Source organism: Vidua macroura, chromosome 6 (assembly GCF_024509145.1).
Source record: "Vidua macroura isolate BioBank_ID:100142 chromosome 6, ASM2450914v1, whole genome shotgun sequence".
NCBI classification, from domain to species: domain Eukaryota; kingdom Metazoa; phylum Chordata; class Aves; order Passeriformes; family Viduidae; genus Vidua; species Vidua macroura.
In genome coordinates, this window is record NC_071576.1 from 36,331,189 (window position 1) to 36,344,764 (window position 13,576).

Consider the following 13,576-nt stretch of genomic DNA (forward strand, 5'->3'; position numbering starts at 1 on the left):
TGTGTTGTGGAAGCTGTGGGATAGTTATAGTGTACAAACAAATGACATCTGGAAAAATAAAGTAAGCCAATACAGTTATTAAAATAAATTAATACTTGGTAAAAGTTTAGGGAAGGAGGTGAGCTTGATGCAGTACTCTGAACTGCAGTAGACTGAAGTTGTATGTCCCATCTGAAACCAGGCTATTCTCTAACACACCTTGCACATGCTGATCTACACTGTATCACAGTATCATGTTGTGGGGAGAGAATTCTTTGCTGATTACCACAGAATAGGAATCTATCCTTTTGCCTTTGTGTATTAAAGCAGGACAGTATTGAGTAATCCACCTTTAACATCTCAATTACTCTCTCCCAGAAAACCTGGTACCAAATATTTTTCTGGAACTGTTTTTCGTTCTGCAACTGTTGACATCTAAAGGCACTTCTACTGCAGAAGATGGGGATAGTGACCCTGAAATCAGTGAAAGAAATAGAGGTAAGCAGTAATAATGAAGGGAAAGAATCTTGCTTCCGTAGAATGAGAAAATGTTGTAGAGTAGCTTGGACAGTTATTATTAAATTACATAAAAATGCCTCATTACCAGTGTGGGACTCATCTGAGATGCTGACAAAAGTCATGCCTGTATGGGAAGTGCTTCCACAGTATGATGGAGTGGGGTTGCTAGTTACTGTTTGAATCTAGTTTTCTGCTATTGTGCAAGAGTTGCTGTAGCTACTTCCTAACACTGTCTTTTAGAGGTAAAGACAGGTGTGCTTGAGTTGCTTCTCCACTGATCCTGCAACTCAAATGTGCTGTTGACCTGCTATGTGTTTATTAAGCTTCAGGTTTGGATCTGAGTGCACAGGATCCAGCCATATTGTTGCATTTGTTTTTTTGGCAAATTCAGCCTTAAGCTTGATACAATTAGCACTTTAATATGGATAGTACAACCAAAATAGCGGCTTTAGGATGAGACCCACCACACCCTCCTCCACCCCACATGCCTCAGTTTGATTGACCTTTGTTTTGCTACTCTTTGATTCTTAGGGCTGAGATTAGGAACATGAAACCTTCAGCTATGGGAACACCATTTTATGATTGTTAGTAGTTGTTCTACTTTTCTTGTCCTGTATGTGCTTACTGTTGTTCAGAACATTGAGAAAGAGTCTTTTCTTTTCCATACAGGATTAAACAATTCAATTGCCTTTAGTATAGGAAGGATAGGGAATGGGAACTTCTGAAAATTGAATAGGAGTCTGGAAAATTATTTTTGGATATGTCATTTCCTACTTTCCTTAAAAGCTAATTGTTGGTCCTTTAGTTCATAAATGGTAAAAGCTATTGTTGTCTCATGTTTCTTTTTTCCCTTTAGATTTATCAGGGACACAGCATTTTGAAAGTGTGCACAATTGTGTTTATTTTGCTGTTCGAGTCTTGGATTATCAATATGAGTGAGTTGAATTCTTTTTTCATCTGCTTGTGTCTGCAGTTGTGTGTGGGATTAAGCAAGTGTGCTTGGGTTGTAGAACTGTACCAGTTACAGGCACAGAGTTGTTAATTTTTCTTCAAAACATACAAATTGACCTGGATTTGGATGTCTGTGGGTTTCCTTGCACTGATGTGTCTACTGAGCTTTGTTGTAATTGTGCAAGAACGGGAAAGTTTTTAGATGAGAATGATAACAAATACAGATACCAGTAGGATTTCCTGCTGGGTACATGTAGTTTAGAACACTTTACTTGGCAGCATCATAAAACGTCAACATAAGCATTTCTTTAGAATTGCTCAAGTATTGTTTATGTCTGTCTGCCTCTCTGAGCTTTATCCCCATTATCTTGGCAGAATTATTTCCCATTTAGAAAAGGGGATGCTGAAGCTTTTGGCTGAAAATGAGCGGATTGCATCTTTTTCTCCCACCTTGCACAAGAGGCTCAGGCAGGCTTATGAAAGCAGCACAGCTAAGGTAAAAATTGGCAGACCCCAAGTGACATTGCTTCAAGCCTTTGTGTTGTTGTTCTTTTATTTGCAATGGCTTTGATGTTAAATCTCATTCCTCCTCTTTCATCTTCTTGTGTTGTCTTTAGAAACTGCCTAAAAGCTACTTTTTTTTCTTGTCAGTGGGTGAGTGAGTTGCTGGGTCCAGTGATTGTCAGTTGTGAATCACTGCTGGCTAGCCTTACATTGTGCTCCAGGCCTTGACCTCAACTAGAGACTTTGATAGGGTCAAGTTTTGCTTTTGAAATTCTCACCTAATAAACATGGATCCCAGGAGAGTGATTAGTTAGGTGCAATATCAGAAGGTAGTTTCAAAGATTTGGATTTCTTTCATAGATATGGACTCTTTTTAAGCAAACAACATTTCACAGGAGACAATCCAGACTGGGAAAATGGTTCCCTCGTGTGATCAACTGGGTTAGGGAACCACTTTGATTGGTAGGAATTGGATGGTAGAAATGTATTTTGTATCTCATTTCATCCATCTTTTAAAAATGGAAATTACTCTTGGCAAAGCAAGGACAGGGTACTGAGATTGGGACTTACCAGTAGCTGAGCGTTAAAGTTGTATATAAAGGTCTTGTTACTTGAACAGTAAAGAGAAAGAGTAAGGTAACAGAAATTGCCAGCCAGGATCCTGAATTTTCTCAAGCCCTATATTGAAGGTATACTTCAACTGTTTGTGGCTCTTTCCACACTGTATCAATACTGGTTGCAATCTGGCCAGCAGAGATTTAAGGGGACCAGATACTTTCTCTCTCAATGCTGAGTGATTCTGTGTCTGTAGCCTAATGTAGGTTGTAAAACTGTTGGTGTTGGCTAGTAGTTAGCAGCTGGGAAGTAGCATGTCTGAACAACTCAGCTAGTGATACTTCTTTCCTCACCATGCCTTTTCCCTGCTTTTTTCTTGGTCTCAGATTGTTTAGAGACTTCCATTAGCTTAATGGCTGCCTTTATATTTTTAACAGGTGTCTCTCCTGCTGCCATGCTCTGTACAGTCTGTTTCTTTTCAGCCAGAAACTGATAATCGCTCTAACTTTCCCAGTGACAGAGCATTTCACATATTTAAGAAACAAAGGTAAGTTTCTTCTACTGTTCCTGGATGCTCAAGGGTATAACCTTTGCATGATTATGACTAAAAGATATTAAGAATGTCTCACTTATGCTACATGCTGTAGAAAAAAATCTTGAAATTTTTGCTCTAATTAAATGAAAAAAAGTCTTTGTCCGTATTGACTGCAGGAACTAAATGGTTAATGTCTTTAGAGAAGAACAGCTTCAGGAGTTATTGAGACTTCTGATAATGCCAGTACTGTGTGTCACCCTACTGGATTACTTCTGCATATATATCTGGTATGCTTTTATTCTTCCCGCTGTCTCCCTCCATGCTTGCAGCAACAGGGTGAGGGCAGAATGACAAGTTGTCTCGGTCCTTTTCTTTTTCTCATAGGTATTACTTCATGTGGCTTATTCTTTCCTGCCTCTCAGTCTTCACTATGTCTGTCTGGTAATGGCTGTTTGGGTCATTCCATCATAGATTGGGCATAACAAGCTTAAGCACTTGCTGTCAAAGACATGGAAAATGGAAACTCACTGAAGTACTGCTAACATTTATGAGTTTTTCAAAGGTATCTGAATGCTTGGAGGCTGGAGTTACTTAATCTGAGGTAGATTCTTGCTGGGAAGCTTTGGAGCAATTAATGCTCGGCTGTTTAAATTTTGAAGAGTGGGAATTCATTCCCTTAAATATCTTGATTTGCAGGGATATATTTTATGAACTTCTGCGTGAATGGGAGGATAACAATGAGAAAACTGGCTGGGACTTTGAAAGAATTCTGGGCAACAAGATCAGGTAGGAGTCTTAAGCAACTTCAGCTAGCTCTTTAATGTAGCTGAATTGCTGGTGAATCATGCTACATCTGGCATCCTTAGTTCCATGTCCTCCCTGGTCTTCTGCACTACTCTGTAGGGTGTTGTGTGCTGCTTGGAAGAGGCTGCCCATGTACACTTGCTTCTGGATTTAAAAGTTTCAACCGTTACCTTAAGGAAGCAAACCATAAGTGGCAGGGGCCTAATTTGATCAGTCCTGATGTTGATTTTTCCCTTTCATAATCACAGAAAGAGCTACTCTCAAAACCAGTGTATTGTTGTCTGAACATCGTTATTGTATACACTTGTGTGTGCATGTGATGTTTTCCATGTCTGGCTTCTCTTAAGTGAGGAGAAGTGTTAGACGTTCAGAAGCTGTTCACTCTTCTAATTATTTCAGGAGGTCTAGTGCATTGGCTCTGAAAACAAGACAACTGTGTCTCTTTCTGTGGAAAGCAGACTGTTTTATTCATTTATTGCTTTATCAAAATGCAGTATATAAAGAAACTATTATAGCATTGAAAGCAGTTGCCTTGTGGGTTTCTGTGTTAGTCTCAACCACCAGCCTACTTAAGTAACATGTATGTAGGTGGCATTTCATCACAAGAGCAAAACAAGGCTGAGGCTTAAACTGAGAAATTTTGGGGCATCAGAAGTAACACTGTTGCTGTTTCCTTACTTCCATATGTGTGAACTCTCAACTTACTGTTCTGGGCAGGGGAGAGTGGGAACTGAATGAGTTTATTCTTTTTTGTAAATAACAACATTATTGAAGGAAAGGAAGAAATTATTTTTATCTCTAGAACTGTCTTTGCTCTGCAGGTGCTCAGGGAAAATTTTTGTTTCCATGTCAGCAGCATGTGGGGCTCAGTGCTTGGGAAACTGGGTTATAAAAGTATTGCTTTTTTTCAATGGCCTTTGGATATTGCTTTCTTAAAAGTAGGTCTTTTATGCTTTTGGTATAGTTTGAGGTTAGAACACTGTTTTTTGTACCACAAAATTCCAGTCAGAATTTGATCATGATTTCCTTCACAGGGCCATGATGGCTCACCTATCTGCAACCTGCAACCACAGCCATTTTGCCAGGCTCTTTCAGAAACAGCTTATCCAGGTAAATATCTTGGGTTGTTTAATGAACGTTTACATCAAAGCGGATTTGATCTTTCCTTGGCCTGAGAAAACAAGCCATGTCTTGTAAGCTTCTTTGAGATTTTCCTATTGAAACTTTTTTGAGGAGAGTCAAGTTTTCAGGATGGGAATTTCTTTCCTTCTTCAGAAAAAATCAGTGATAAATTACCAATGAAGTCTCTTTAAATCAGGAATGAGGCACACTGAGAACATTATGAGATGTAAGCATTTATTCTTCATGCCTATTTGTTTCGACATTCTAATTTTAGTACAGTTACAGTTTCTGGAAATTTTAGGGATGTATTTTGACATTTTTCAAGTGCAGAGGTTCCCAGTTATGTTTGATAGCAGCATGAGTGCAAAAAAAACTCTGGTTCTTCTGTGTAACACTCAACAGGCTGGTTTTGGTACAGTATTGCTGTTGTAATTTGGGGGTTGGGGTTTGGCCAATTTCAAGCATCATCTGACTTCATTGTAAGTAAATAAATGAAGAAGAAGATTCACTGTATTCTCTGTAGATGTGTGGCTTATTGGTGGGCTCCTTTTGGAGAGCAGAACAGCCACAGAACCTCAGCTTGAGTGTTAGCTCACACACATTGCCAGGAAGTTGCAAGCTGTTGGAATGTTGTAAATTCCTCTAGTGTCAAGTCTGAGTTTGCATCAATGGCCCATCTGATTGTATTGGTGTGTTCATGGAAATTGTAGCAAAGAGGTAAGATTAACTTTGTTGCATCAATAGGATTTAATTAGTCATAGGTGTTGTATTTCTCCTTTGTATCTGTGCCTTCTTAATGAAGACTGCAGGATTTCAAAGAGCTAAACTGATCTAAACTGGTGTCTTAGTGGCTCCAATGTGTCTGTCTGGAAAGTGATTTTCAGGATCTTGTGTGTATTATGATACTCTTGCAGAAAAGAATGGATACTGAGGACTTGTGTCAAGGCCTGATAATTTAAAGGTAGAGAAGTGTAGCAAGATGTACCCTTGGGGAGGTGAGGATGGTCTGTTTGGAATAAATGGACCCAGTAGTTGCTCACTTGATAGGCATTCTTAAATGTTGCTTCTTTTTATTACTATGTCTCTCATTAAAACTATCATGACTTAGATGTAGGGATATGCAGTCAACTTTTCCTGTTGCTGGGTATTTGCTAGGTTATGTCTGGAGTGCTGTGTCCAGTCTTGGACTCACCAGCACCAGGAAAGAAAGATACAGATTTACTAGAGAAGTCCAGCTCAAGGCTATGCAAATGATTAAGGCACCAACCATTTTTTGTATGAGAAAAAATGCTGAGACCTGGGAGTATTCAGCATGGAGAAGAGAAGGCTCCAGGTTGTCTTAGCACTGTTATAAATACCTGCTGGGAAGGAATGAAGAAGAAGGGAGTGAAATTTTTCTCAGTAGTGTTCACTGCCAGGTGAGGAGGCTGACCCTGACTGAACAAAAGGGTTGCATTAGATGATCCAAGAGGCCCCTTCTTAACAGTTCTTCAGTTCTGTAATTCTTTGAGCCTTGAGTTGTATCTATGTGTTTGAGGCAGTGGGACATCAATTTTTAAATTTTATTTAACTCTGTGGAAATTCAGGAAAACCTGCTCTGGGAATATGTAGTGCAGCATTGTGGGCCTTGGAGACTGAGCTAAAGATCCTACTGAGTGGTTCATGAAGATCATGAGAGTGATAGGTATTCTCTCCACACATCCACATGTAGCCTGCTAGATATGCCCTAGTTAGATGTGTAGGATTGGAATTCCATCTCACAAGACCTCTATGCTGTGTATGGCCAAGGTGGGTGGCATGTTTTGGCATGGGGAAGAGTTGTTCTGTACATTCCTGGGCACCAGGAAAGACTATGCGTGGATTGCTCCAAAAACAGTCTTGTGAGGAAGGGATAATGTGCTGGGTGAGAGATTAAGTGAAATGATGCCTTGTTACAAATATTCCACCTTGCTACTCTTTCTGTCTCCTAAAGATGTGCAAAGGTCCTATTGGTGGTGGTGCAAGCTGGGGAGACACCCCAGACCAGGATGTCCTCAATATGCTGGGGTCTGACAATCTGAGCCGTCTGAAGAGGCTGCAGGAAAGATTTGTTGTTCCTCAGAGCATCAGAGGGCCTTGTCCACCTCCTTCATTCCCAGGGTGCCAACAGTTCTTCAGGGACTTCATCCTCAGTGCTGGAAGGTGAGCTGCCTGGGCTTGCTATTCCCTCTGAAATGAGTGGGCAATGGAAGCACCAGTATGTTTCTTTTGCGGCAGGCAGTTATCCAGAAAGTTTGGGACTACTAGATTATATGGTAATGATTTTTCTTCTATAAACCCATAATATTTTTTTGGAGCTGTCAGCATTTTCCAGTGCCAAGGCATGCAGTGCTACCTAGCAAGGACACTGGACTGGACAAATGCTTCTTGTGTGATAGTTCATGAAGCCAAGGTGTACAGGACGAAGCCAGGTTCATGGTTTTGTTTAATAAGTTTTTCACAATTCACAGCACGGGGAAATTGTAATTTATGTGAGATTTTAATCTTAAATTCAGTTATTTTATAGATTCCTCATTTGGCAGATCAATTTTATTATCCTTATGCCGAGACTTGTTACATAGCATCTCTGAAAAAGTACAAAAGAAGAATGGAAATGAAGGTGGTCAGCCAGTCCTAAGTCTTCTCTCTTGCTTTCTTGTCTGTCAGTGTGTTATGTTGTATATCTGCTGATGCTTGTTACAACTCATGAGACAAGCTTAAAATTCTGCAGTGTGTTAGTTGAGGTTTTACTGCTGTTTTCAGCCCAGTCTGACTCATCATGATCTTTTGCTGAAGTTACCAGTTCAATCAGCACCTGATGGATAGTCTGTGCCTGAAGATACTTGAACTGAATGGTCTTACTCTGGTGGAGCACGAGCACAGTGATGGGGAAGCAGATATGGAGGAACAGGTAGGCTTGCTTCATGCAAACACATCTGTCAGGAATTTCTCTCAGCTGTTCCAGTAGTCAAACAATTACTGGCTTGATTGTGAGTTGCTTTGAGCTTCCACCACAGTTTTTACAGGACAAGAGCTTATTAATTTGGTTTTGTCATAACTCTGCAATTTGTTTATTTGTCTGAATTCCTTGCCACTTAACTTGCATGCTTCAGGGTGCTTCATAGAACTGTCATGAGAGCACAGTAGTTGCGAAAGCCTCCTCTTTAGGTTGTTATAACTTGTGTTAGATCAATGAAATAACCACGTCCAGTTGTGGCACCCCATTGCAATAAGTTCCTTATTACTTTTCCACATAGAAAGATCTTAGTTACATTGAATTTGTAGTCATCCCTGTTGATAGGTGTACAGGAGTTTCTTCACTCAAGTCTGCATATCAGAGGTGTCACGGCTTATAGTCTATTACCAAAGTAGCAGCCCAAAGGTTGATGGAGACTTGCAGAGTGGTAGTGCTCTAAAGGAGGCAATGTGAGATCAGTTCTGCCTCTCATTGACTCCAAAGTTCTTAACACAAAGATATGATTGAGCAGCTGTATGTTTTAGAAAGCTCTTGAATAATTCCTTCTTGTGAAGAAGTGAAGCAATGGAGACAGAAGCAATTTAAAATACTTGATAAATATGTATTTTGGAAACTTACCTTTATTAAAAGCAGTGATGAAGCTACGTGGCCCTTTTACATGAAGGGAGTGGAAGTTTAGTATAGACATTTGCTTTGCCAGTGTAGGCTAGCATTGCTTCAGCTCACTTTTCTTCATTTTAGGATGAAAAGAAGCGTTTCACCATGGCCCTGTTGAGTCTCCGACTCCTTGCCAAGTTCCTGGGGTTCCTTGTTTTCCTGCCCTATCGCACTGCGGAGCAGCCAACCAGAGACTTGCAAGATTCTGCGTTGGCGCTGAGAAACCAAGTAAGAAACCCAGCACTGCCTTTTGCTGGACAGGCACTTTTTCTAGCCCAAGGGGGATTGTGGGTAGTTATGCACTTTCAAAGTGAGCCGGTGGTTCCTGGGATGATGTTGTATGGCCCTGTGTCCCTGCTGCATATTCTGGGGTTGGGAACAAAGAAAAAAACAATTTGTGTAACCTTGAAAAGAGGGAGCAATGGTAAGGTACTCAGTCTTCTGTTATTTCTGCTAATCTGGGTCTGTCATACCAAAACTTTCACCTAGCTAAGACAACTAGGATTTATAGTGTAAAATCCAGCTACCAGGACTGGTTGTGTTAGTTTTGCACCCATCTCCCAGGAGTGTGTCACTGAATGGAAGCAATAGACCTTGACTCCACTTTGTACATAGTCAGGCTTTTAACCTTGCTTTTGAAAGTCCCAGTGGGACCTTTGGTTGCAGTCATAGTTTGGTCATGTACAAAGAAGTGTTTTCATTAGTCAGATGTCACCAGTACAGAAGATGAAATCCTAGAAAGAAAAGTCAATCTATAGATAAAAAAAAATTCTATTAGTACAAAAAGATAACTTCAAGCTGCTGGTTTAACTTCTCTTCTCCTTTAAGACCCTGCCGGTACTGGATATATTAAAGCTTCTGAGGCAATCTATCCGGGATCAACGTTCTATCCTCACTATTCCTTGGATTGTGGAGTACCTTTCCTTTGTGGATCATATTGCTCCTTTCCTTGATTATTACAGGAAAGTGTTTGGTCTCTTGCTGCAGGTATACAGGTAAGAGCTTGGGAAACTATATCTGTAAAGGATTTTTCAGTGAATGTTTGATTGTTTTTTAATTTTTTTTTTTTGTGGTGCAAATCATGCATACTTTTTATCTTATGTAAAGCTGCAAAGAGGACACAGCCTAACCTTGGGGATTAATATTTGATTCAGATATGTGTTTTTTATTAAGTAAACAAAATCTTTAAAGCCCACTTGATCACTCTACATCTGCAGCTGTGATTGACCTTCAAGCTGCAGCTTGAATTTTGACCTTAAACCTACAAGGTTTCCAATGGCTAAATAATTTTCTAGTTTTCTTTTCTATATATGTGAGGAAAATTCGAAGCCCATTCTAGAGAATGGCTTGTTTAGTATAAACTTAAGACAGCATGTTATGCAGGTGCATACATAAAAAGTAGAGCTTACTCTCTCTTTAGGTTGACATGCAAGGAAATTGTTCGTAGTATATAGATAGTGTAATTGGTAAGTGAATGGTTTGGGAACATTTTCCTTAATGAAAATTGAGCTGCTTGAAAACTGACACTCTCTCTTGCTGCTTCTGCTGCATGGCAGGTTAATGGTCCTTTCTGAAGACAAGGAGATGAGTTTCCTGAACAAGCTGCTGATCCTTGCAGTTCTGGGTTGGCTTTTTCAGGTAGAGTCTCCTCTGTGCATGTAACTCTTCTCTGAACAAAAAGCAGAGCACAGAACTCAATACGAAATAGTATTGAAATAAATTAAAACAATTCAATAGAGTTTGTTGTTTTATCATGGGTTTTTTACACTGGTGTGGGGTTTAAAGAATAATTGTATTTTAGTGGAGAATTATTTTCCTTTAGTGGAATTGTGTGAAGCAACAATTTTTTTTTCCCAATAGGAATTGTAATTGAATCTGAAACACATTCTGTATTTACTAATCTGCAGCCTTGCAAGAAAATTGACAGCTGATTCCTGTTACAGCTGGAAGCTCTTGTCACAAAGATGGTGTGCTAGCTGTCAGCCTTGAATTACTTAGGAATTCATTAGATAGAGGGATGGTGTATGATGAACTTTTAAAATTCTTTTGCGCCTCCAGTTGGAAGCAAGGTAATTACTTAGCAGGAACCTGTTGGAAATGTGGAAGATGCTGTATGGGGAGGGTAAGGAAGGTGGCTTTTGTTACTGTGATCAAAATAAGTCTTTAATTGTATGGAAAGTTCTCCTCAGGGCAAGAGGATCCTTAGTGCTAGGGGTTATCTTTTGTTGGTGGAAGGGTGGTGAGATTTTGCTGTCCTGTTATCAGAATTGGTGGAAGTTACTGACTGCATTTTGGGTTGCAGCTGCTGGGTTTTCTGTTTCAGGTTCCATCAGTCCCTGAAGAGTTGTTTTTTACTGCTGACGACAGGCAGGAGAGATTTGTGATGGATACTGTGACATCTGCTCAGGCTTTGGTAAGTTAGTGCAGCACCATGTCTTCTGAATCAGTGAGGGAAGATGGACCTACCTCAGGAGTTGTAAGATTTTATCAGGAACTTGGCTTCAGGGCAGCTGCACTGAGCATATGGAGGCCAATGGATGCGATGCCCAGTTTGTCCAAGTGCCTCAGTTGCATCCATATTATGGGTTGTGAACTCTGTGTTATAGCTCTGGGTTTTCTGTCAGGCAGGAGCCATCTCACCTTGCTGCAATAATTTGCAGAACAGGTGCCAAGTTATGCTGGAGGATCAGATGCTGTTTTTCTACAAGGTGAGCTGATAGAACTGTAGCTCTTCCCAGAAATAAGCAAAAGTAATGGTGAACAGAAATAGAAAGATGGGACTGTAAGAGCAAGGTTGCTGTTTGTGAGATCACCTGTTTTCCAGTGTCATGATGAAGGGTGACTGAACTGAAAATGGTATGAGCAAGCAGGAAAGGAGGTTGAGGGTATGGCATGTATAATGTTTCAGATAATTCCTAGACATGCAAGGGGATATATAGTATTCCATGGAAAAGTGGTATGGATGCTATGGTTTTCCTTGGTGGATGGGATGTGAAATTCCTGTTCCTCCCGTGGCCAGGATGTGCTGTGTTAATACTGAGGTGACATTTCTCCCTGGTGTGGTGTTCCAGTGAGTCTGAATGAAGGCACTTGTGGAGGTGTAATGCATAGCAGATGTGCCTCATTTATTTTCCTCCATGGAAAGGTTTCTCCCTTATGAGTAGAAGCTGTGGCAACAGTCCCAGTTCCCTTCTTTAATGCAGCTTTCAGCTGGGCTTTGATAGTGATCAGGGGCAACGGCTGAGCTACACTAATAAAATGAAGAGCAGCTCATTCTGTGTTACAGGGACTGAACACTTGGGCTGCAAAGTTCATCATTTTACTGTGTATTTGGAACCCAGTTATTGCTGTCATGGAAAGGTAGCCCTGAAACCTGCCTGTGACTGCATGTAAGGGATTTCTGACTTGAAGACTGTTTATTTTGAGCTGTATCCTTTCAGCATTTCCTTCATTTTCTCACCAGGACTTTGTACCCTTGGTGGATCAGCAGTTACTTTATACCTGCTGTCCCTATCTTGGTGAGTATTTTACTTATTTTTGCTATATACATAAAATATATTAGTATGTATTTACTTTTATTTAGTCAGTTGTTTATATTTGTTATTTGGTACTGTGAGTCCTTGGATCACCTTTCTTACTCCTCTTCACAACTTAAGGTCTCAGTTGTGTATGCAAGAGCCTTGATAAGAAGCTGTATTGCAGAAGCTTCTGCAGCTGTGGATAGTATCTGGTGAAGCTGGGGGAGGGAGGCTACCTATTCAGGATAGTTGATCCACAGAGCTTGAATCCAGAGGGACAGGGGAAGCCACCCCTCACAAGCTGTGAGGAAGCATTATAACAGCACAACTTTTCTATCCTAGGTATAGGAAGAGGTGTTTGTGCTGCAAGGAACGTCTTGATCCTTGAGCATATTTCTGCTGCCAGGCAGAGGGGAAGAATCCTTTTGTGCCCTGGTGTTTTGTCAGGTTGTTGTTTGAGATAGCTTTTTCATGGGATCTGTCTATGAATGGTAAGATTCTTCTCTGTAGACAGTAGAGTCCCAGATGGGGAGATGGTGCTCTTCTTCCTGAGACTTAGTAGGAAAACTGTATGTTAAACCTGCATCACAAAAGCTTCTAGGGATGAATAGGTTGTCCAGCTTTTCCTCCAGGATTTGCTCGTGACTCTTGGAATTTTGTGTAACTGCTTGCCTTGTTGTCCTTGTAGATTTTACGGTTCTTGCTTTCCACGCTAAAAAAGAATGCACAAAAATAACTGCTCCTTCATCCTTCTGAGCAAGTCCCATCTGCTAGGGGGGCTTTTCAAAAGCTTCCTCTTCAGAGCCTTGCTGTGCTCTGCCAGTTATATGTGTGGGATGCCCCCTCTGCTTCACTGAAGCTTCTGCTTTTGTAGAAGCTGAGAGAATCTCCCCTGGGAACAGGAGTGAAAAAGTCAAAGTCTCTTTCTTGAGTTTTGATATTAGTTTTTCTCCTTGCTTATGAGGTTGATGATTGCTTTTGCATGTTTTCCTGTACAGGTGAACTGCGTAAACTACTTGCCTCTTTTGTGGCTGGTAGTGGAGGAAAGAATGGTGGTTTTATGAGGAAAATCACTCCCACAGCTGCAGAGTCCTTAGCACCCAAGGCTTCTGTCACGCAGCGGAAACTGCAGGTAATGAAATCAGGGAGTCACAAGGGGGAAAGGGGCAGGAGAAATTTGCCTGTGTGAGTGCAGGGTTATACAGTGGTCTCTTAATGCCAGGGAAAGAATGGACCTAGACAGCAGGGGAACATGGTGTTTAACAGTCAGGTATCTTTACTCCCTGTTTTTCTGTTACAGTCATGTGGCTGGGATATGGTGTGGGTGCTGAAACCCGGATAACCTCAGTAAACATTCTTGTAGTTGGAACAACTAGTCTTATTTATCTGTTTCCCTCTTCTTTAACATAAAATGTTGGTATGTTTATCATGCTTTGT

General features: G+C 40.7%; 1 protein-coding gene across 1 annotated transcript in view; it reads left to right on the forward strand.

Moving 5' to 3' along the window:
- Window positions 1–13,576, forward strand: part of CDAN1 (codanin 1) — a 31,675-nt gene that overhangs the window by 7,765 nt on the left and 10,334 nt on the right. Inside the window, exons 5-18 of the mRNA XM_053979732.1 lie at window positions 358–477; window positions 1,355–1,433; window positions 1,825–1,945; window positions 2,946–3,055; window positions 3,740–3,829; window positions 4,882–4,957; window positions 6,942–7,150; window positions 7,784–7,898; window positions 8,706–8,849; window positions 9,450–9,616; window positions 10,178–10,259; window positions 10,945–11,034; window positions 12,085–12,139; window positions 13,138–13,271. Coding sequence (XP_053835707.1) covers window positions 358–477; window positions 1,355–1,433; window positions 1,825–1,945; window positions 2,946–3,055; window positions 3,740–3,829; window positions 4,882–4,957; window positions 6,942–7,150; window positions 7,784–7,898; window positions 8,706–8,849; window positions 9,450–9,616; window positions 10,178–10,259; window positions 10,945–11,034; window positions 12,085–12,139; window positions 13,138–13,271 — 1,592 coding nt within the window. The remainder of the gene's footprint in view (window positions 1–357; window positions 478–1,354; window positions 1,434–1,824; window positions 1,946–2,945; window positions 3,056–3,739; window positions 3,830–4,881; window positions 4,958–6,941; window positions 7,151–7,783; window positions 7,899–8,705; window positions 8,850–9,449; window positions 9,617–10,177; window positions 10,260–10,944; window positions 11,035–12,084; window positions 12,140–13,137; window positions 13,272–13,576) is intronic.